Source organism: Nannospalax galili, unplaced genomic scaffold (genome assembly GCF_000622305.1).
Source record: "Nannospalax galili isolate Female #2095 unplaced genomic scaffold, S.galili_v1.0 scaffold735, whole genome shotgun sequence".
In the NCBI taxonomy this organism is placed as follows: domain Eukaryota; kingdom Metazoa; phylum Chordata; class Mammalia; order Rodentia; family Spalacidae; genus Nannospalax; species Nannospalax galili.
Genome location: NW_008337053.1, coordinates 165,678 through 187,271, shown reverse-complemented (window position 1 = coordinate 187,271; position 21,594 = coordinate 165,678). Strand labels below are relative to the sequence as shown.

General features: G+C 43.8%; 1 protein-coding gene across 1 annotated transcript in view; it reads left to right on the top strand.

The window, feature by feature from the left end:
• Fbn1 (fibrillin 1) overlaps window positions 1–21,292 on the top strand; it is a 223,254-nt gene extending 201,962 nt beyond the window's left edge. Inside the window, exons 56-66 of the mRNA XM_008831779.3 lie at window positions 44–175; window positions 2,586–2,711; window positions 3,251–3,457; window positions 5,091–5,216; window positions 5,452–5,574; window positions 8,021–8,137; window positions 8,383–8,511; window positions 9,389–9,508; window positions 14,495–14,726; window positions 18,293–18,467; window positions 19,904–21,292. Coding sequence (XP_008830001.1) covers window positions 44–175; window positions 2,586–2,711; window positions 3,251–3,457; window positions 5,091–5,216; window positions 5,452–5,574; window positions 8,021–8,137; window positions 8,383–8,511; window positions 9,389–9,508; window positions 14,495–14,726; window positions 18,293–18,467; window positions 19,904–20,293 — 1,877 coding nt within the window. The 3' untranslated portion in view covers window positions 20,294–21,292. The remainder of the gene's footprint in view (window positions 1–43; window positions 176–2,585; window positions 2,712–3,250; window positions 3,458–5,090; window positions 5,217–5,451; window positions 5,575–8,020; window positions 8,138–8,382; window positions 8,512–9,388; window positions 9,509–14,494; window positions 14,727–18,292; window positions 18,468–19,903) is intronic.
• The last annotated feature ends 302 nt before the right edge of the window (window positions 21,293–21,594 follow it).

The window sequence follows — 21,594 nt, the reverse complement described above, 5'->3', positions numbered from 1 at the left end:
AATGCGACTGCTCTTGTAAATTGTGATTCTACGCCCTTTCCAGATGAGGATGAGTGTGAGGAGGGAAAACATGACTGTACTGAAAAGCAAATGGAATGCAAGAACCTCATCGGCACCTACATGTGCATCTGTGGACCTGGGTTCCAGCGCAGACCTGATGGAGAGGGCTGTGTAGGTAAGCATGTCTCTGTACAAAGAGCTCAGTATTAGTCTACAGTGAGGGTGGACAGAACCGACCAGGGCTCTGAGTCTAGTGGCGTTGTGTCCCTTCCCTCTTGCCTAATGTCACAGCTTACTATGGAGGAGCCTCACCTCCCGGTTTTTCTTGACTCCTGAGTGTTGCCATACTCTCTTCTGGGCCGGCTTTGACCACTTTCTTAGCCTATGTTGCTGCCATGATTGGAACACCTACTACAGTGAGGGTGGACAGAACCGACCAGGGCTCTGAGTCTAGTGGCGTTGTGTCCCTTCCCTCTTGCCTAATGTCACAGCTTACTATGGAGGAGCCTCACCTCCCGGTTTTTCTTGACTCCTGAGTGTTGCCATACTCTCTTCTGGGCTGGCTTTGACCACTTTCTTAGCCTATGTTGCTGCCATGATTGGAACACCAACTGAACGGATCCTTTCTTTTCTGTGCCCTTGTCAATCTGGGAGACAGCCCCTACCACCACATCGCAGTCAAGTCTCTGTTGACTTAGCTGTGTTACTAATGCCCTGTGCCAGGTTCCCCTAAACCAGGACTATCTCTATACCAGTGGGCTCTAACGTCAGGAAATCTGCTCTTACCTTGAGTGGCTCTAATGTGGATCTAGCACTGAGAACCACAACTCTAGATCAGGGAGTGGCAAACCACAGTCCCAGACCAACTCCAGCCCTCCAGCCTGCCACCTCTTTTGTGAATAAAGTTTTATTAAAACATAGTTTGAACAATTCATTTGCATGTCACTGTGACTGCTTCAAGCCACAAAGGCAATTGAATAGCCACAGCAGCAGAGACTACAGGGCTAAAGAAGCCTAAAATATTTACCATCTTACCCTGCAGAAAAGGGTTTTTGATCTTTGCTTGAGACAATAAATATAGGAGGAAATTACTAGAAAGTTCTCACATGTACTTTTAGAAGTAAATGACATCAAAAGGTATATTCTGTGTTGTCATTCAAGAAAATTGTTTTCCATCATCCCTTCATTCTCTAAGATACAAAATTAAGTGGTAGTTTAAAGAGCAGACATTGAAAACACAGAAAAAAAAAAGCATGTGGATTAATGGTCTCACACTGGATTCCCCCTGACTGTGGGTCTCAGGCTCACTGGAGTGGGAGGGGTCGCTTGATCTGAGGGCAGCTTGGGCAGTGGGGTTTTTGTTGTCGTTTGGTTTTGTTTATTTGTTTCAGTTCTGGGGGTTGAACCTGGGGCTTCACACATGACAGCAAGTAGAATATAGCAGGGCTTTTTCTTCATTTTTTTATTTTGAGACAGGGTTTCATGAACTTGCCCAGCCCTGACCTTGAACTCACTCTTTAGCCCAGGCATGGCTTGAATTTGCAATCTTCCTGCCTCAGCCTTCTGTGCAGCTGGGAATATAGGCCTGCATCACCAGGTTTGGCTGGGTGTTGGGGTTTTTAACCAGTTTTTACATAGCTCTGGCTGTCACCTCCCCGCTCTCTGCAACTCCCAGAAAGATCTCTGTGCCAGGGACTCTCAGCCATTCTCAGGTGATGGGGAGCTTGCTTCATGATGTTTCTAAATAATCATCAGATAATTCAAAGAAACCCCAGCTACTTTAATAGTTTTAACTTTGGGGTGTTAAATTGTGGGGTTTTTTTATTTCTTAATAATATTGTTGAAGCCAGGTGTGGTGGTATATACCTTTAATCCCAGCACTCAGGAGCCAGAGGCAGGTGGATCTCCATGACATCAAGGCCAACCTGATCTATACAGGGAGTTCCAGGTCAGCCACAGGGAGACTGTCTCAAACATTTTTAGTAATAATAATAATAATGAAGTATTATAAATAAGCTACATTGAATCTAAATATTAGTTTAGACAAGTGCTCCTGGATCAACACTGACAACTTACTGGTATTATTGGGATGAGGTAATACCATATCTCTTTAAACTTACAATCAACCTCCAGTACCCCTTCCTGGGTGTTAATTATCTTTTTGGAGTTCTCTTTATATACTCATGCAGAAAGATTTTAGTTTTGTTAAATGAAAAATGTAAGTGAGCCTAAATGCTGCCATCTACATTTAAGCATATCAAAAGTATTCTCAAGGATGCCTTACAGGAGCAGAGGGGGACACACATAAACACGTATATACTTGCATTTATGTACATGATCCATCTCTAGGGGGGCACGGCAGAAACTGATGCAACATTGGTTGCCTCCCAGGGGGACATTTGGTGGTTGAGGAAAGGGAGACTTTTGCTGAATAACCTTTCATGAATCTGACTTTTTAAGCATGTGAACTGAATAATTACCTAATTGCAAAGCAAATTGAGATAAAGAGAGAGGGAAGGAAGGGGGGGCGTGAATGATGCATTTCTATCAAATAGTCAGCTGACTCCTGTTCTCTGTCTACACAGATGAGAACGAATGTCAGACCAAGCCTGGGATCTGTGAGAATGGGCGTTGCCTCAACACTCGAGGGAGCTACGCCTGCGAGTGCAACGATGGGTTCACAGCTAGCCCCGCGCAGGACGAGTGCCTGGGTGAGTGCCAGAAGCTGACCGCATCCTTACATCACTTCATGCTGGGATACTCAGAAACAATGCCTCTGGTTTGAAATAAGAGAACACGTCAAAAGTTGTGGAAGAGCCGAAAATAGTGATTCTTGAGGGTTGACTTAGTTGGGCTCAGGACTGTCCTGCAGCTAAGTTCTTTGGCTAATCCATCACTGAATCGCTTGCTTGGAATTTCTTTCTTGGCTGCCTTTTTAAGCCCTTTGTGAGCAGGATCACTTCCATACGCCCTCCTTCTGTAGCATGGCTGTCATGACCGTGTGAAGCGCGTAGAGTTATAAGCTGATCCACACCGATGCCTTCCTGCCAACTCACGAATTTCCTATCTTGTTCCCCTCAGACGGCCTCCTTTCTCTCTTCCTGCTGTTTCCAGCTTTCCCTTCTCGCTCCTTCTCACCCAGGGTAAAGTGTTAAATCCTTTCAGTTTTTATATCTTGACCAAATTCCTAATACCCGTGGCACTCACAACATTTTCTGACGTCCTCTTTGCCACGGACTGTCTCCTCCAGACAACCGGGAAGGGTACTGCTTCACAGAGGTGCTGCAAAACATGTGTCAGATTGGCTCGAGCAACAGGAATCCTGTCACCAAGTCTGAGTGCTGCTGTGATGGTGGAAGAGGCTGGGGGCCACACTGTGAGATCTGCCCTTTCGAGGGCACTGTGGCTTACAAGAAACTCTGTCCCCATGGCCGAGGATTCATGACCAACGGAGCAGGTACTCCATTCTGTTCTGTTTGCTGACCTGAGCGCAGCATCTGCCTTCTTGCTTGCAAGGCATCTGTTTTACTGTGGAGAACACTGATGAGAATGTGGAATCGATGATACAGGCCAGTGTTGAGCTGCACAAGTGAGACTGACAGGAATTCATTATAGTGTTTTAAACATTCAAGGCCTTTTGCCAAAGTGCCCCTGGTCTATTAGATTAGATTCTATGTGTTTGCATTCAGGCATCTGCATTGCAGGGACTCTAACTTTTTTTTTTTTATTTTTTATGTGTGTATGTTTTTAAGCAGAAGCCTGTGACAAGTCAATGATTGGTTACTCAGATTACTTTATAGATGAACTTTGAAATAAATGATCATTAAGTTCCAGTCTAGCAATATACATCATAACTCAAAATTAGCCAAAATGTATTATATCAAAGAAGTGTAAATAATGCTCATGTACTGAGAATTTAACAGGATTGTGTTTGAAAAACACAGGCTGCTTTAAACTAGAAAGTCAAAAGTGTGATGAGGCCCCTGAGGTGCTGAGGCAGTGCTGAGGACTTCAGGCCCAGCACGATTTCTGTGTTTATGGATTGGTGATCACAAGTGGGTTTTAGTTCTTTAAAGGACGGAGAAGGATCCAGTTGGCATTCTGTTGTGCTCCTCGGGAGGGAATCAGAAGTCAAAAAGGAAAGCTAGAAAGGATTTGCCTTCATGTTAGCAAGCTGTGGCTGGTGGCAGAATGACGGTGCTGAGTGGACAGAGGGAAGAAATGCACAGATAAGGTGATGGGCCGAAAGCAGCTTCTGCTCGGAGGATGTAAAAATGCGATGATGGAAGACTGATTTCCTGAGACCAATGATGAGGCACTAACTTGTACTTCAGAGTAGACTTCAAAGATCAGGCACACCCAGTTGCTGGTATCAAATGGTTGTTTGGCAATCAAGGGCTGATAACTCATGTGCAAACTATTTGTGTTGGCACTCTGTCAAATGGGAAAGTGACGCTGGGTCAAGAGGTGGAGGAGAGTGGCTTTAAAGCACACTGGAGACATGAATAAGGGTCTGCAAAAGCCCAGCCCCATCATCTACCCAGAGCCCTGGTTCATTTCCCTCCTCAACAAACAAGGGAAGGTGATCCATTTCCCTGATATTATGTGATTTGACATTTTTCAAGATTACCTTCAAACACAGCAAAGAGAATGTTAAAGAAACTTTGCTTCTTATTTTGAGCATAGAGTATTAGGAAAAACATGGAGTTTCCTTGTCAAAAGGATCCTCTGCTGTGACTTGCTTATGCAATGTCAGCAGGAGGCCAGAGTGAAGGCCAGATGGAGCAAAAGGCCAAATGTGTCTCAGCGGGGTGTGGGTCTATGAACCAGAAGGGAGAAATAATGAAAATTTATTAAGGTTTTCCTTTTGTTTTGTTAGCTTTTCATTATCACCTCATAAAATTATTCATTTTCTTTTCAATATAATTGCCATTGTGTATGAAATTCATGCTGTCTCCTCCTGATTTAACTTCTTAGGACCATATATAGAGCACAATCTAGTAGATTTTATACTCAAATGACTCCTGGGTATTAATGTTGCCCATTTTCTGATGTAGTTATTATTCTAATTTATATTTACTAAATTCTAGATATCGATGAATGCAAGGTTATTCACGATGTTTGCCGAAATGGGGAATGCGTCAATGACAGAGGATCATATCACTGCATTTGTAAAACTGGCTACACTCCGGACATAACCGGAGCTGCCTGTGTAGGTAAGTGCTTCATTTCCAGTGGTTTATCCCTGAGTAGAAGTTCCAAGTTATGGCGGCAAAATCCAAGTCTAAAAATCTAAAATGCCTGTCTAATAGAAAAATCATAAGACAATGATCAAACATTACACAGAGTCTATGATTCCCCCCAAACTGAAATTCTTTTCTCGACCTCCCCGTGGATATTGAGCATCTAGTCTTTCAGGTGGGTAGTTATACTGTCTGTCTTTGATTATAGATCTGAATGAGTGCAACCAGGCTCCCAAACCCTGCAACTTTATATGCAAAAACACGGAAGGGAGTTACCAATGTTCCTGCCCAAAAGGCTACATTCTGCAAGAGGATGGGAGGAGCTGCAAAGGTAAGAGGGGTTTGTCTCTGTCCTCTTACCTGCCAGCTGCTGCATCAATGCATTGCCGTACCTGTGAATCATCTATAGACAGCTGGAAGACATGCTTCCCTGGCCTTAGTGCCTATGTAGAAAGTGGGTCCTGAAGAGGAATGGGAGGCCAGAGAGGTTGCATTAAAGGCAGCAACCAGTCTCACTGGATACACCATGGACATCCAGGGTGCCATCCATAAGGGTCTGGGTGGTGGTGGTACCCGCTCTCCAAGGTTCTGCTGAGGCTCGCTCCTGTTGGCTTCCTCTACTCTCATATTTGTTGCATTTATGCACTGTCTATTCAACAACTGTGTTGTCCAGGCCTCCAGCAAGTCCAGACATAGCATAAACTTTGCCATAATCTTAGAAGACTTGTGTCTAATTAATGAAACATATGCCCAGATTTTGAGTCTTAAAACTAAAGCCACATGTTTGGCCTATATGAAAGTATGCAGATATGTGTCCCATTGAATCTGAGAAAACAGCCAGAAGGGAGGCAGTGGGAGGAATGTGGGGCCAGCGCCTTACCCAATCAGAGAAGGGTGGGGCCAGGTAAGAGGAGAGAAGAGATCAAGGCAAGAATCATGCATGTATGACACAATGAAACCCACTGCTTTGTATGAGTCCTGGATGTTACTGATTCTAATAACAAAAAGAGGGGAGAAAGGAGAGAGAAGACATTCTTAGAGGTGAGAACGGCATGTGTGGATGTTATTAATGGTTTGTGTTAGTAGCGTAGACGGTTGTAAAGAATCATGACAGTGTCTTCCTCACCTACTGCATGTAAGCATTAGCAAACGTGCTGGTGCTGTGCCCAAGGTTTCTAGGATCCTAGATCAGTCAGCTTCACAGAAGAGCCCAGGAAGGGCTCCATTTGAGGGGAAGTCCATGCTGGGATGAACACAGGAAGTTCTTCCAGGTTAGCTCTACCCCCAATGTCCTTCCAACCAGGGAGGCTGCTGTGGCACAAAGAAGCAAGCCTAGCACTGCACCTCTGTGCGAGGGTGTGCAGTGGTTGAATTTGTCAAGAAATGATCTTGAATTCCCAGGCACTTTAAAATTATTCTTAAAGTCCAACCAAAAGCTAGAATACACTTGCTGTCTCTTACTACTTTTAAATACCTTTGGAGCTTAAAAATGAGCCCAGAAGTTACTGCTGTAAAGAAAGAAGCTCTGTTAAAATATAAGTCTATTGAGATGAGAGTTGCTGGATAAATAGTGTAGGCAAGTTTTCTTAAGGGCTTTTAGTTTACAAGAATCAGATTTTTTTTCTTTCCTTGTTGCTCAATTTTATTTCACTCAAAGAAAAACTGCTAACCAAAGAAGTAGACTGACAACCTCATTAGTGTTAATATTTAAAAGCAGCAAAAGAAATTAAGGGGATAAATGAATTTCCAGCTTCAGTACTTTTTAATTTGTTATAATTTTATACATAAGTACTGTATTAAAATCATTTCCACCCTTCCCGCTCCCTCCTCTGACTCCTCCTGTGCCCTTTTGACTCTACTTCAAATTTATGATCTCTTCTATAATTATTGTCACATGTATACATACATATAAACATATACACATACATACAACCTACTGAGTCCATTTAGTGTTGCTCTGTGTGTTTAGGGCTGACCATTTGGGATTGGATAGTCTATCAGGGGGCTTGTCCCTGGAAAAAACTGATTTTCCCTCTCTTAGCAACCATTTATTGCCTATATCTCTTCATCCAGGGATGGGGCCTTCGGAATCTTTCCCCATCCATGTTGTCATATCAGCTGGTGGTGTTGTTATGCAGGTCTCATTTAGGGAACCATACTGTTGAGATTTCATGGGTGCAGCAGCTCTGTCATGTCTAAAAGACACTATTGAGCATTAGGCATCCTGGTGTTCAGGCTCTTCAATCGTTCCTCCCTTTCTTCTATGATGTTCTATGAGCCTTAGGTATAGGGGTTGAATTGTAGATGCACCAATTGGGGCGGGCACTCCATGGTCATTTATTCTCTGCGTTGTGACCAGTTGTTGATCTCCACAGAGGCTTCTTCCTGTTACAAAAATCTTTGATGAGCAGTAAGAGCTACACTTAGACTAAATCTTCTCACCGCTATGGAAAATATTCAGAATGAGTTTTTACTTCACTTTATAATTTAAGTTTTCCTTTGAAATAATTTTGTTGAGAAATTTCTTCATTTCTTTAACTAAAGGGAATTGGTCATCCTTGGATCCCACAGAGCCACTTTTTTCTTGGTTGAAATTGAGACCTCTTTCTCTTCCAAAGCTTAATCCCCAGGGTTCCTAGCCCTGTGTTGTGGCTCTATTCTGGCCAGTGTCATTTGAGGCCTGGAATTCAAAGCATGGTGCTGCTTCCTGTCCTCCGGGCAGCTTCACAACCTGCCTGCTCAGCTTCATTGAATTCCCACCCTGCATTCTCTTGCAGATCTTGATGAGTGTGCAACTAAGCAGCATAACTGCCAGTTCCTGTGTGTTAATACCATTGGTGGCTTCACATGTAAATGTCCTCCTGGGTTTACTCAACATCACACTGCCTGCATTGGTAAGGAGAAGTGGGGAGAACCCTACATGGAACACAGCTGTTCCTTTAAGATACTGCTTTCTTTTCCTTCCGCTGTTGGGTAACAATACAAAAATGTTGAACGTGTGTGAGTGAGTGTATGTGCTGGACTGTGCATACGTGGTGTGAGAGGTTGTTGGCTTCCCTGAGTCGTCCTTCTGCCTCTCTTTCAAACAATATAAAGAGAGCTTGGAATTTTCACTCTTTTCTCCCACTGCTTCTCACAGATAACAATGAATGTACATCTGACATCAACCTGTGTGGGTCCAAGGGTGTTTGCCAGAACACTCCTGGAAGCTTCACCTGTGAATGCCAGCGCGGATTCTCACTTGATCAGAGTGGTGCCAGCTGTGAGGGTAAGTAGCGCCCTCAGCATGTTCAGTTGGCATCTCCTTGCAGAGTGGCCTGTGTGGCTATCCATGTTATAAGAACTAATACCTCAGCTGGGCATGGTGGCATACATCTATAATCCCAGCACTTGGGAGGCAGAGGCAGGAAGATCCACATAGCTAGTTCCAGGCTTGTCCAAGCTACATGACGGATTTTTAAAAAAAAAAAAAAAAAAAAAAAAAAAAAAAAAAAAGGGAAAGAAATATTTTATAAAAGAACCAACATCTGAGCAAGGGGACCGGCCAGCTGAAGTTGGAAACTGTTTGCATGGGCCCCGTGTCTTAGAAATTCAACTTTACACCCATACTTAACTGGGTCTGTAACACATGCCTTTTCTACATAGATCAAGATTTTTCTGCTTACTTAATAATTTAGCCTACTAGGAATAACTCAGTCAGGAAAAATAGCTAGATTCCTGACCAGAGCCCTTGGATTTCTCCAGTATGGGCAAAATATATAAGAAATAATTCTGCTACTAATATGTAATTAAATTATAACATTTTTAAATTATAACTTTTAGGATTTTATTTTTATATTGACCTCTTTTGGTTTCTAATTCCAATGCAAAGAAGCAAACATAAATAATTTATAGAGTGCCATGCTTCGTAATGAATTTCTATATCATTTTTATTTGTAGACTTCGCCAGGGATCTCTGGATATTTTCTTTCTTGAACTTTGCAAAAGCTCCAGTCTAGATACTCTTGATGTTTAAGGTGTTAGAGTAATTTTTAGGAGAAAGATTTCTTTCTAGAAAGCTTCGATGCAGATCACTGGGGCTTCAGAGAGCGCCCAGGAGACAATGCTGATGTGGCTCAAGGTTGATGGCTCTGCTTCTTTTTCAGATGTGGACGAGTGTGAGGGCAACCACCGCTGCCAGCACGGCTGCCAGAACATCATCGGTGGCTACAGGTGCAGCTGCCCTCAGGGCTACCTCCAGCACTACCAGTGGAATCAGTGTGTGGGCAAGTAGCTTTTCCTCCTAAGTAGGATGCACTGCTGTCCACCGTTAGAAGTCATACACTTTCTAGAAATTTTAAATAAGGTTATTGAGCCAACAAATGTTCACCAAAAATTACCCTTCCTCAACTGAAAGCAAAGGGAAGTAATAGCCTTTGCAGTGTACACAGTGGGGGGCGGGGAGCTTGTGATAAAGGAAGCTTTTGGAGAATCTGGGTGAAGTGCTCTTAGAATTCCTTGACATCACTACGTCCTGTTCCTCTGCTGTGCCATCAGCCCATACTTGAGATCTCTCACGATATCCTACTTCTTTAAAAAACGATTACATTTGTGTGTGTACATACGTATGCACGCATGCCATGGTACACATGTAGAGGTCAGAAAACAACTTATAGGAGATTATTCTCTCCTTCCACCTTGTGGGAATGGGGATCAAACTCAAGTCATCAGTCTCGGCAGTAAGTGCCTTACCCACTTGGACCATCTTGCCAGCCCATAATAACCTATTTCTGGCTGAAAAATATCAGCCATCCAGAGGCTGTTTCGAGTTATTTTTTACCTGAGGACTCAGAAGTCGTTTTGTTGAGCTCTATATATCTTTGAGACAGCAAGTAGCGTAGATAGTGTGCTTTTTCAGTATAAACTTAAGGGAGATAGACTCCTGTATTCAGTTGAAATGATATCACTTATATGTTTTGAAAAAATAATTCTTAATGCATTTGAAAGAATCAAAACATGGGGAGTTTGGAGGGACACCAGAAACTGTTTGTTCCACTGATGAGGGCACTGAGCTCAGGAAGGAAGAAAACCTGTCTCAGGTGCTTCTGTGGCTGCTTGAAACTAGAACCTAAAGCTCTTGGCTCTTAGTTTCCTGCCTCAGGACTGTCTGCCTTTCAAGGCCGTTCTTGCTTCGTTTCCCACTCAGCAAGCACATAGGCAGCTGTGAGTGGGTGCTTGGTCACATGACCTGTTCTGTGTGCCACACGTGGTTATGAGAGCCTTCCATAGCAAAAATGCAAAGGATTATTGCTTTGTGGGTGGATGCTCCATATCACAGTGGTTCACTTGATGCCTACAGAACACGTATACAGTGTGTTTTCATGTGTTACAATCACATCTCTCATCTAGCCTGATTCTGTATGAAGCAATTTTGCAGAGGTGTGTAGGGCTGGCTAAAGTCACCCTGCTGCAAAAGAGTTTAGACTACAGAACTCTCACTGCCTAGTTTTGATGAAAAGTATCTTATTCATTGTCACCTTGGGGATAAGGTGTCTTTTATTTTAATCATGAGTTTCTGAAATTGTTTACAGAGCTTCCCAGGTTGAGCTCCTATGATTCAGTACCCACTACGGGTGTGTCTGTCCCTGTCCCATTGTGCAGAGTCCTTTAATAAAGTCAGAGCTGTAATATAAGATAGTAAAACGTGCATTAGTACTGAACTGTGTCCTTAGTGCTGAACTAGTATGGGCAGCCAGACCAGGCCCTAGTTCCTTGCAGAGTCTCCCTAGGTTCCAGGAAGATCATGTCACACCCACAAAAGAATAAGTTGATTAAGAAGTCAGAAGGGGTTTGGAGTTCTTATTGACCCAAAGACCAAGTAGGCCTCAGAAGTCCCAAGAATTAGAGTCATCTAGAATGAACTCCCCCAGAGCTATGCTATACAGAGCAGATCTCTTAGACCAAGTCCCACCTGGATCCCAACTCGCAGCTGCTCCAAAGTTCACTCTTCATGATGGCTGAGTTTGGGGTGAGGGGTCATTAATTATATTGCTTTCAAGAAACAAATATCAAATTTTCAAATTTCAGTTGGAGTGGGCCCATTTTGTCCAAAAAAAAAAAAAAATTAAAGAAAACATTTGGGGGTTTTTGTTCTAGTAATCCTTAACAGTACGACTAACCTGTACTAACCTGTACTGTGGGACCCCAGTGCTGAATCCTTCAGTTCCAGAGGTCAGAGTGGTAGACTTTAATCCAGCTGAAGGAGTGCCTTTCAGATGTTTTAATGTTGTTTCACTAAAACTAGAATTCTCTTTTTATTAAAAAAAAAAAGTAAATAAAAACTTCACCAATAGAATTACCAAATGAAATGAAAACAAACATTGGAGCATTTAGAAAAATCAACTTCCTGTGGAGTCATTTGCTCCAGAGTACCCAGAATAAAAAGGGTCCAGAAAGGCACAGTCCATATTAACCAGATCATGGTATTTGTGGCTGGTGAGAGGCTAAATGCTGAAGTTTATTCTCAAGTGATAGACACCGAGCTCTGCTGACTTCTGGTCTTAATTTGTGCTCCAATCTGTCCCTCCTCTCCAACCCACACAAGAAATTTGAATTTAAACTATTAAATGTTAATCAGGGGGGAAAAAAAAGAGATGTCTATGAAGGGGGAGGGGGAGAGTTCCAGAACAGAGTGAATATTTATGGTAGCCCAGAGAGAGGCTCAAAGTTAAAGGAACTGAGAGACCATCCATCCTCAGGTGTGCCTCACGCAGGAGCTCTCGCCAGCTGCCCTGGTCGGGTGAGTCTGGTTTGAAGACCGTCTTGAAAGGGACTCATTTTCTCCCCAACAGTCTCAGCCTAGCCACAGAGAGCTCAATACTTAGAAGTTTCTTTTTATGATAAATGAGTTTCCCTCCCTCTAACTTCTATTCATTGGTCCTCTATGTGCCTATTAGCAAAAGGCAGGTACTGACAGGTCTTACCCTTGTCCACACATGACTCCTGGCTATCTTAGTGCACAGGAAACAGTTGGCTGAGTCAACCCATGTGGAGGACAAGGGAGCAGAGGTGCCGATGCTCATACACATCAACCTCCTGGGATGGAGAGCAGGAGGAGAGGATGGAGGGAGACATGGAGGGCCAGAGAAGACAGTTGTCCCAGATACCCGCACTCGAGGAAACACCCTCAGCTCTTTACTCACTTGGTAGGCTCCACTGGCCTTTGCAACGTACCTCGTTGCTAATTTAAAATAAGCTGAAGGAAAGGAACAGAGACAATGGCATGTTGTATTACTTCTATTTTAAGATCCCTGTAGCATAAAGAAGCTTGGGTGGGACTTCAGAGTCTTTGGATATAGAGAATCTTCAAACAGGCACAGTCAAGATCGCCGGCTGGCAACTGGAGGGAAGCCGGAAAAGAAGGAGGAAAGGACGTATATGTGAATAGTACTAAATATATATCAACGAGTATTCTAGACCTCCCACTTCTACTTACCTATTTTTTAACTTCTAATATATCACATGAAAGTATAATGGAGTCTATCTGGGAAGAAAGGGGGAATTAACGTGAGGGAGAAGAAAGTATAACAGGGTGAATGTGGTCAAAGTACATTGACGCATTTGAATGAAAATGTCTTTATGAAGCCCATCACTATGTACAATGAATATACACCAGTAAAAGTACTGGAGGGACAGTGAGATGTCTCAGTGAGTGAAGGTGACTGCCACAAAGCCTGATGATCAGAGTTCATTCAATCCAGGGACTCCACATAGTGAAACAAGAGAACTGACCCCCACAAGCTGTCCTCTGACCTTCCTGCATGCACCATGGCACATGAACTCCTCCCACAATAAATAAATAAATGATTACTAGATTTCTTTTAATGTTTAAAGTACCTTAAAAAAAAAAAGGAGATTTAGAATCTGCCTGAGCAAAGAAGGCAACAATAATTACAGGAGGAAGCATCTGTTTAAGTGCATGCATGCATGCGTCCGTGTGTGTGTGTGTGTGTGTGTGTGTGTGTGTGTGTATGTGTATTCATGCAAGTCATTATGGTATAAAGAACAGGGCCCTGCAGTAAGACAGACCTGTCTGGGAACCCTGGCCTCTCTGCTGTTGGATATGAGGTCCTGGAGAAGCTTCCTAGAGCCCATAGGACTGTGGGAAAGTTCATGTAGATGGATGTGAGGCACCCCGTATCCTGTCTATGGTGGGCTTCTAGTAAGTCTTCAATACCTCCCAGCCCCGCTTCCACCAGAAGCAGTCATGCACTAAGTGAGCAGCAGATTGATCTACCTGTGTTCAAATTCTGAAAGTGAGCTGCAGTGAACTCATGTCTTACCAGCAGTTTCCAACTTGCTCCATAATGGCAGGCCTAAAAATGAGTATTTGAGATTTCAGAAAAATACATAGATTGAAATAATGAACAACTGAGTTCTTCCTTTGAACTTAATTTTTTGAAAGTTATATTTCTTGTCCCTGTTTCTTTCCACTGGACTATACAGGTGGGTAGGCAGTCCTGTAGCCTCAGTTCATCTCTCATAGGTTTCCCCAGATACTGCCTAAAAAGTCTGTGCTGAATGCCTTCCAGCCACACTTAGCTTTAGTCGCGGCTCAGGTACTGTCACTAGAGGCTGGTTTGGAGAGGCATTCAGAGACTCAGAGACCAGAGCAGGCATACCAGAAGGTACTGCTCACACCAAGAACAGGTAACCTGGGGGCTTTTTCAGATTCTTTGAAAAAGAAGAGCAAATAGGGCAGATATTTCCTGTAGGATATCAGCCTTCCCCAGACCTGCACATCCTGTAACAGGAAAGGTCAAGAAAGCAGCATCTGGGGAAATGGTGGGTCTCTCTGCTCTGGGGATATTTGTCTTCTAGGAACTTGTTAATCAAGAATGCCGAGAACTGCCTGATGCCTTCCCACCCACCCTGAACCCCAGATCCTAGCTGTAAAGCTGCCTGCATTGACATGAAGCAGACCACACTAGTGTTGGCTTTCAGTGAGAACTAGAGTCTGTGCCCTTCACGGTGCTGTCGCCAGGTGCTCTCTGTGGGTGCATTTGACATCATCTACCACACTTAGTCACAGCGTGGCAAGAGGCTCCCTCCATCTCTGCATCTTTCTCTGTTCTCTCCGTCTGGCCACTTCTGCCTGCTTCCCCTCCTAAGATCCTACCTATAGGCCAGCTGGCCTAGCCCTGAGTGGCCTGACCCTCCCAGGAACTTTGTCTGGTGAGTGTCACACATGTGTTTTCTTGTGTCCTCTGCAGATGAAAACGAATGCCTGAGCGCTCACATCTGTGGAGGTGCCTCCTGCCACAACACTTTGGGGAGCTACAAGTGCATGTGTCCTGCTGGCTTCCAGTATGAACAGTTCAGTGGAGGATGTCAGGACATCAACGAGTGTGGCTCTTCACAGGCCCCCTGCAGCTACGGCTGCTCCAACACTGAGGGTGGCTACCTGTGCGGCTGTCCACCCGGTTACTTCCGAATAGGCCAAGGGTAGGTACTGGTTGATGACTCTCTAATTCATAATGAGAATCTATCTCAAAATGACTTGTCCTGCTAAGAAAGATACTTTTTGTAATCCTTGGATTAATTCCAGCTAGCTTTGAAAAAGTTTTAGAGGAGCATCAGTGAGAAGGTGAGGGAAATTGTCCCGCGCTATCGTCTCGCCAGCAAGAACGATGCGGCACACTCAGGATCCTTTTGCAGAAAAGCTTTAATGTATCTTGAGAGGGAGAGCATAAGCTTACAGGGCGAAGACCCCGAATGTCGGAAACCCAGCCCTTATATAGGTTAGTAAGCCCGTCTTGGATGTGGCAACTCTTGATTGGTCGCAAACTCATCAGCCCATATCACGCCACGAGGTAGGCAGAGACTAGAAGGTGGAAAATTACTTCGGGCATGTGTACTGACTTATTTACTGCTCAGCATGAACTGGATGTGAGCACCATCTTGTAATGGCGTCTGCAGGGACGGCAGGCGGCTCCCCACAGGAAATCATAGACCAACAAGTCATAGAGCCACATTACAGACATCTCACTGCACCTCCTCTGTCCCATGTTCTTCACCTTCACATCCTGCTGGGAAGTGTCTCTCTGAGAATGCACCTCCCAGCCAACCTACACAGCACTGGGCCCCTTCTGCTCACGCCAAACCTTCTGCGGGGGCACGAGGATTCCCTCTTTCTTGTCCAGTTCCCATTCAGTTAATCCAGACAGATGCCTTTTGTTGGAGGTCTCTTACAGCTTTTTAAAGATGCTTTGTACTTCAGTCTTGAACTTACGTTAGAAATGATCAAAAGAGTTGGAGTAATTATATTTTCCAAGTAGAAAATTTCATCAAGGGGCAGAGAGATGACTCAGTGGTTAAAAGCACTGACTGCTCTTGCAGAGGACCCGGGTTCAATTCCCAGCACCCACATGGCGGCTACAAACTGTCCTAAACTGCAGTTTGAGAGGAATCCAAAGCCCTCTTCTGAACTGCACGGCATTGCACGACACGGGTGCACTCACATACATGCAGGCAACACACTCGTACACGTAAAATAAAAATAATAAAATATTTTTAAGAAAGAAAAAAAATTTCATCAAATAGTGTGTGTGTGTCTGTGTGTGTGTGTGTGTCTGTGTGTGTGACTGATGGGACATAGAAGGCCTGTTATTTTGCTGAATTATTTAAAATTTTAGTAAATTTTCAAAGTTGATGAAGTCATGCGGACCTGAGTGTACATCTAGTTTAGCTTCATGAATTTTAACTTTTTAATTATGAAATCATTCTCTCCTTCCCCATCATTACATAGTCACATTCATATATATTTTTACCACGTTTTTAACTTAGTAGTCCTGGATTCTGTAACACGCTGGCTTAAAGTGATTTATTCCAGTCTATGTAGAATTCAAGGTAAAGAATGTTCCGTGGGAAGCTCACGGAATGCCAGCAGTAGGACCCGGATTCCCAGATGTCTATGTCTGGCTCTCAGCTGACTCATTTTTTTACAGTTAATGCCAGAACCACTTTTCCCAGAAAAAATTGTGACACTCTGAACTGGCTTTTGGCCAGTGGGATTTTGTAGTCACGTTTCTTATAAGTGGTCCTCCTGGGACATGAAAATACTGGAGAGGAGTTCTGAGAAGGGAGCCAAAGCCTGCGGGCTTGGGCTAACCTCCTCACAGTTTAACTGTCTGTGGATGTATGCACACACACGGGTGGTCCTGTGTCACTTCGTCTGTTCCACTCCTCCTCCATATTCCACGCTGTGAGATAAACAAGAAAGGAAATGTGTACTCTGTGAGAAGTGGGGGAACCTTGAAAGTGCAGTGAGACATAACATATTTTGCTCCTTAGCATTGTATTTTGAATCTTGTGGGCAATCAGGAAAATGAGTTATAGAGTAGGTCAGCTTTTGCAGAGAAACCATTAAGAGTTGGTCTACATTTGCCGTACCAGTAGAAATCCACCCATTTAAAATAGCTTTGGCCTATTCTCTAGAGTAAACTCTGCCCCCAAAATAAGGATTCTTCTAGGACCATTCAGATGTTTCAACACATTTGGAAAGGGGAGCCTGATAAATACACATGCCAAGTGGCCTCTGAAATAGTTAGCAGAATAACAAACAAGGTGCTGTGCAAGGCTCATTCCATAACTTGGCTTTGATAACCGAAAGGCAAAGAAAAACAAGTGAATTAGACCTCTCCTGGGCATGGGTTTGTTTATCCGCCTTCTCATGAGTCAAAGCCCATGTCCTTAGTGGTTTTAAATGACTTGAAATAAACTGTTTCTCACAGTTTCCCAGAGCATGGACAAGCTCTGACCCCTGCATTTTATATCTAAGAATATATTGTACATCTTCATAGCACATTACTGAACCGACCCTCAGTCACCGCCTAGCTCGGACCTCCAGTTTGCAGTAGCATCGGAACAACAGAATGTGAAAGAATAGAAGTGATTGCTCAGAAAGTTGAGTGGGGAGGGATAGAAAAGGGCAAGAAATGGGCCACCAGATGCTGGGGAACCCACCCTGATTGTGCTGCCCTCTTGAGCCAGCAGGGAGCAGCAGAAAGAATAGAAGTGATTGCTCAGAAAGTTGAGTGGGGAGGGATAGAAAAGGACAAGAAATGGGCCACCAGATGCTAGGGAACCCGCCCTGATTGTGCTGCCCTCTTGAGCCAGCAGGGAGCAGCACTGGTGGTGAGGGTGGCAGTTAGAACTGATGAGACCTGGACCACAAATAAGGTCACATGGGACATAAAATAGGAAAAGAGTCCGGGGTTGGGGAGGATTCTAGGGGAAACAGGAATAGCAGGGGAGGGGGGAAATGGGGGGAAGGAGAACCATAAAAACACTTTGTTCAAATACATTGTAATAGTATCTGACATATTATATCCTGGCTTTAAAAATAAAAACATTAAAAGAAACCAGGTACATGCCTTTAATCCTGGAACTGGAGAGGAAGAGTCAAGCAGATCGCTGTGAGATTGAGGCCAGCTTGGTCTAAACGGTCTACATAGTGAGTTCCAGTTCCAGGCTGGTTGGGAGACTCTGTCTTAACAAGAGAGAGAGAGAGAGAGAGAGAGAGAGAAGGAAATGGGGTCAGAACAGAACAAACATGCTGTCCAGGCAGCAGGCCCCAATGCAGCCTGCTCTCCAGTCCTTGCTCTTTCCTGGGGGTTCAGCTGGCAGGAGACCTTTCTTACTCCCATGGAGCCTGATTCATAAACAGAAGACATTTTTAGTAGCCCACCAAGTCATGTAGTCTCCCTCAACCCTGTCCTTTGGCTTCTAATGTGTCCCTTCCCAAGCATGAGTACTGCAAAAGATCTGCTCTGGTGGGTTGGGAAATGGGAGATAGGCAAATATGGAAACCAGGGTCTGGGAAAAAAATCAATGTACTCAGGGGACTGGGAATTAGAGGCTAAACAAGAGGACCTTGGCATGATTTTCAGAACCAGATGATCGCCCAGTGGACAAATAATCAAGAGTCTGGGTGTCACTAGGGTAGAGGCTGGGTACCACTGCAGTTACAGGTTCTGATGAAAACTACCTATATGTTCCTTTTACCATAGGCACTGTGTTTCTGGAATGGGCATGGGCCGAGGAGGCCCCGAGCCACCAGCTAGTGGTGAGATGGATGACAACTCACTGTCCCCAGAGGCTTGCTATGAGTGTAAGATCAATGGCTACCCTAAACGAGGCAGGAAACGGAGAAGCACAAATGAAACAGATGCCTCTGACATCCAGGTAAGCTGGAGAGTTCTCCTGTCTCCTGATGTGGAAAGCCTTCCAGGTTCCCAGGTTCCTGTGATTTCCTTCCGGGGTGATCCAACTGTGGGAAACCTCCCCAGGAAGAAGTCTAGAAATACTCCTGGTTCTAACTGTATTTTACAAGAAGCTGTGGGGCTTTCTAGAGGTTTTTTTCTTTTTTTCCCTCCTTTTTGGGAGTGGCAATTTGAAAGTTTTTCACATACTTGCTCATTTCCTCTGTCTCACCAAAAAGAGTCAAACACCCACCCACTGTCTGCTGAAAGTACAAAGTCTAAAGTCAAGGACAGCAAGTGGGCAGGATGGCCTGCTGACACAGTGCTCCCCACATAGCAAGCCAAGTTCTGAGAGCTAGAAGCTCTTCTGAAAAGAACCATGTGGAGTGTGAGGGAACTTGGATGGTGGACAAACACTCGGAGCTGGAGCGGCCTGCTGGCTTCACTTAGGCTACTGTGGCTCCCAGTCAACTGGGAGATGCACAGATATCACCCCAGACCTCTGGCTCCAGGCCTGGAGAGTTTAACACATGTGGTTCCAAAAGAGGCAAACAGAAAGCCAGGTGAAAAGCACTGAATATTAGCAGATCATCACAGTCAGGAAGTAGGTTCAGAGGTGTGTCCTGAAGAGGAGATGGTTTTGTGTCAGTGAGCAAAATGGAAATAGACATGTTCTGAGTATCCCACCTACTGTGGTTTGGGAAATGAGATAAGTCTTTGGAAAGAAAATGATCTATATTGAACAGCCCTTCTCAAACTTGACTGTGTCTGAGTCACCTGGAAGGCTTGTTAAAATGGACTGCTGGAAGGTGCCCAGGGGATTCTAAGTCACCAGATCTGTGAGGTGCTGAGAATTTACATGTCTAGGATTTCCAAGAGACGTGAAGGCTGCTGGTTCAGAGACCATACTTTGAGACCCACTGCATGAGAAACCCCCACTCCACAATACAAGTGATCTAATCTGACTTCCTTTCTGCCATCAGTTTAATGACTTAAAAAATATTTGTGGTTTAAATAAAGTGTTTTATGAGTGTGCATTTCCTTTTTAAAAAATATTTTATCATTTTTATTTTATTTTATGTGTATGAGTGTATTGCCTGCGTGTGCATAAGTGTTCCTGTGTTGTGCAATGCCCTTGGGGGTCAGAAGAGGATGTCGGAACCCCTGGAACTGGAGTTCAGACAGTTGTTAGCCGCCATGTAGGAGCTGGGAACCGAACCCAGGTCCTCTGTAAGAGCAGCCAGTATTCTTAACTGCTGAGTGATCTCTCCAGCCCATGCATGTGCATTTTCAATGAAACATATACAACATGGACAGAAAAGTGTATTAATCTGAGACTTCAGTCGCTTTTTCTTTAACATGAGAACTAAGCCACATATTTAGCTGAATTTAACCCATTGCTGTATGGTCTCTTTGCAGGGTGGGTCTGGGACAGAAGCCAACGTGAGCCTCGCAAGCTGGGATATTGAGAAACCAGCCACCTTCGCTTTCAATATTTCCCACGTCAGTAACAAGGTCCGAATCCTAGAGCTGCTGCCAGCCCTTACGACACTGACGAATCACAACAGATACTTGATTGAATCTGGAAACGAAGATGGCTTCTTTAAAATCAACCAAAAAGAAGGGATCAGCTACCTCCACTTCACGAAGAAGAAGCCAGTGGCTGGAACCTACTCATTACAAATCAGTAGTACTCCACTTTATAAAGAGAAAGAGCTGAACCAGCTCGAAGACAAATACGACAAAGACTACCTCAGTGGTGAACTGGGTGACAATCTGAAGATGAAAATTCAGATTTTGCTTCATTAATTCACCATCCAGAGACCAAATAATTAAAAGAAAAACAACTTTAGGTAGGTAGAATTATATTTTCCCCAAATCAGAATCTTCACTACATAGGTACAATCATTCACCAGGTAAATTTCTGTAAACAAGCACTATTCTCGTATGACAAAGGCAAGGTACAATGATTACCCTAGTTCAAACAACCCCTTTCTCAGGCTTCTCATGAGTAGCTAAGCTACCTTGTCATACATGTTGATTCTTGAAAACTGGGATGTGTACATCCGCTGGGGTTGGCCGTTCTTGCGACGTGCTGGCCTTCCGGAAGATGCACAGCAACCTGCTTCCATCTGAGGGACTGTTCTATTTGTTTCCAAATTTTGAAACTTTGCTTCTCCAAGTGCAGTACTAGGCTGGCCATTTATGATATCTATTTGGTGCTAGTAAATTTTCAAACTAGATTTATAAATGCACTGTAATATGTACACAATTTAGAAACCAAATTGCAAATACTCAGTTCAGATACTTCATTCCAGTCAACCCAAGTTAGTTCGGTAGTTTATCTCAGTTATGAGTATAATACAGTACATGTAAATTAAGTGTGTGTATACTGTAATCGTGCTATTTTTATCATTGAAACATTTATCAACGAGAATAATAAAGCCCTTAATGTGAGGGTTTGTAATGGTGCTTATTAAGACCAAAGACTTGTTAAATGTCTACACCAAGTGCTAATGGAATTTCTGTGACTGGCCCATGTGTACATTGAGGTTGGGGAGGACCAGGAAACAGCCTCAGCCGCCAGAGGATCACCAGTGCATCTAGCATCACACAGCAAGTGCAATATGCCAAAATTACTCTTGGCCATTCCTCTCAACAAGGGGTCAATGTCATAATGTCACAATAAAATAACCCTCCCCTCCCCCCTTTTTAAAAAAGTCTACTCCTTGGCCTTGTTATCGTGTGGATTCAAGGCTGGAGGGGCCTTTCCGGAGGTGAAATAAAGTCTCCTGGGTTTAAAGCGTTCCTGGTCTGTTATTTGTGATTTACATGGGTGTCTAATGTATAACCACTAGGAGATATAATCAGTCCTTTGTTTCAGTCAGTGAAGGTATCTGAATGCTTGTTTTATTACCTGACTTACTAAGAAATTTAGATTGTAGCATCATTTCTAAAATACAACCTAATTAATCCTGTGACTTTTAAATTCCCAAATTTCAGTACTTTCAAACATGAAATTCAGTCATTGTCTCAGAGCATTTGAACTTCATTATAAAAGATTTATGCTGCTTTCCCTCAAATGCACAGTGTTGGCAAGGTGTTCCATC